Here is a 1,272-nt window from a genome sequence, read left to right on the forward strand (position 1 = left end):
CCTTTGAGGCAGGCACTGTTTTATGCACTGAAATACAACTTTTTATACAACAGACACTCTTCCCTTCCCCCTTCATGGAGGTTCTGTTCAAGCAGGGAGACAGACATTTGTTAAATGAAACATAAAATCTCAGTGACAATTAGAGCTCTGAGGAAGAATGAAGGAGCAGGAAGAGGCAGAGGAGGAGGAGCCACGGCTGCCAGGTGCAGGAGCCCAGGTTGTGCACTGCTGTACTCCCACTGTAGGATTCACATCACAGTCATCAGAGTCACACTGGGCAGTTTCTAGCAGATGGCCACACTGTGTCTGAGGAAGGGCCCATTGCACTTTGTCCAAGGCCATCTCATGGGCTCAAAGCCATGGGAGGGGTGGGGTCCTCCCAGGATGACACAGAGTCTGGGGCCCTCACTTTCCACCCACTAGATGATGCCCAGGCTGGGAAGGCACTGAGACTGCAGTGGAGTGGGCCAGGGGGCAGTGAGAGGAGGGGAGGTAGCTGGAGCAGGACTGGGGAACTGGGGGAGCAGGTTAGGCAGGGCCTGTCAGCCCAGGGGCACCCCAGGACTCAACCCCGCTCTCCTAGGCCTCGCTGCAGCTGTGGGAAGGGGAAGCATGGAGCCTTCCCTCAACATCAGTGCAGCGCCTGGCTTGAGCTTACAACTGACTGTCCCCTGCTGCCACCATTGCAGTCACTGCCCTGGTGGGCAGCCTGGACCCCAGCTCCACTGCACGTGGACAGTGTGGTCTTGGGCAGTGCTGAGCTCGGCTTCACGGGCCTGTGGGGAAGGTCACAGGAGGTCCACGTGCCAGGCCCAGCTTTAATGCACAGGGTTACCACCACTGCAAGGTTGCCTGCCCCGTCTTGTACCCGGCCGTCCATGCCCTCATCTCAGGGGGCAGGACAACGGCAAGTGGGACCGAGAGGGGAGAGAGAGGCCAGAGTCCCTTGCAGCCCTATCCCCAGGACCAGTGCCAAGAGAGACCTCAGAGGAGGGACCTGGGAGTGGCTGGTTCCAGTCCCCACACTCCAATGGGAAAGCTGGCCCCGGGTGACCTGCCAAGGTCACAGGGCAGAGCTGGGGCAAGGTCTAAGCACTCAGGTCTGAGCAGAGGAACTAACTCAAGGCCCACCAGGACCCACACGGCCAGCGTTGTCATCACTGAGACACAGAGACGGGGGGAGGGGGTCCTGAGTCACACAGCTGTACAGTGAGAAAACCAGGCCCCCAGCAGTGAGCTGGCCCCATGCCCACAGCCTTCCATGGCTCCACA

At 59.4% G+C, this 1,272-nt stretch overlaps 1 protein-coding gene across 1 annotated transcript; it reads left to right on the forward strand.

The window, feature by feature from the left end:
* Window positions 1–291: 291 nt before the first annotated feature.
* On the forward strand, window positions 292–1,053 carry LOC104662507. Its single transcript, XM_010363522.1, is given in 3 exon segments — window positions 292–322; window positions 325–661; window positions 663–1,053. Coding segments are annotated over 3 exon segments (759 nt in total).
* The last annotated feature ends 219 nt before the right edge of the window (window positions 1,054–1,272 follow it).

The sequence above is a fragment of the Rhinopithecus roxellana genome, chromosome 10 (genome assembly GCF_007565055.1).
Source record: "Rhinopithecus roxellana isolate Shanxi Qingling chromosome 10, ASM756505v1, whole genome shotgun sequence".
Lineage (NCBI taxonomy): Eukaryota > Metazoa > Chordata > Mammalia > Primates > Cercopithecidae > Rhinopithecus > Rhinopithecus roxellana.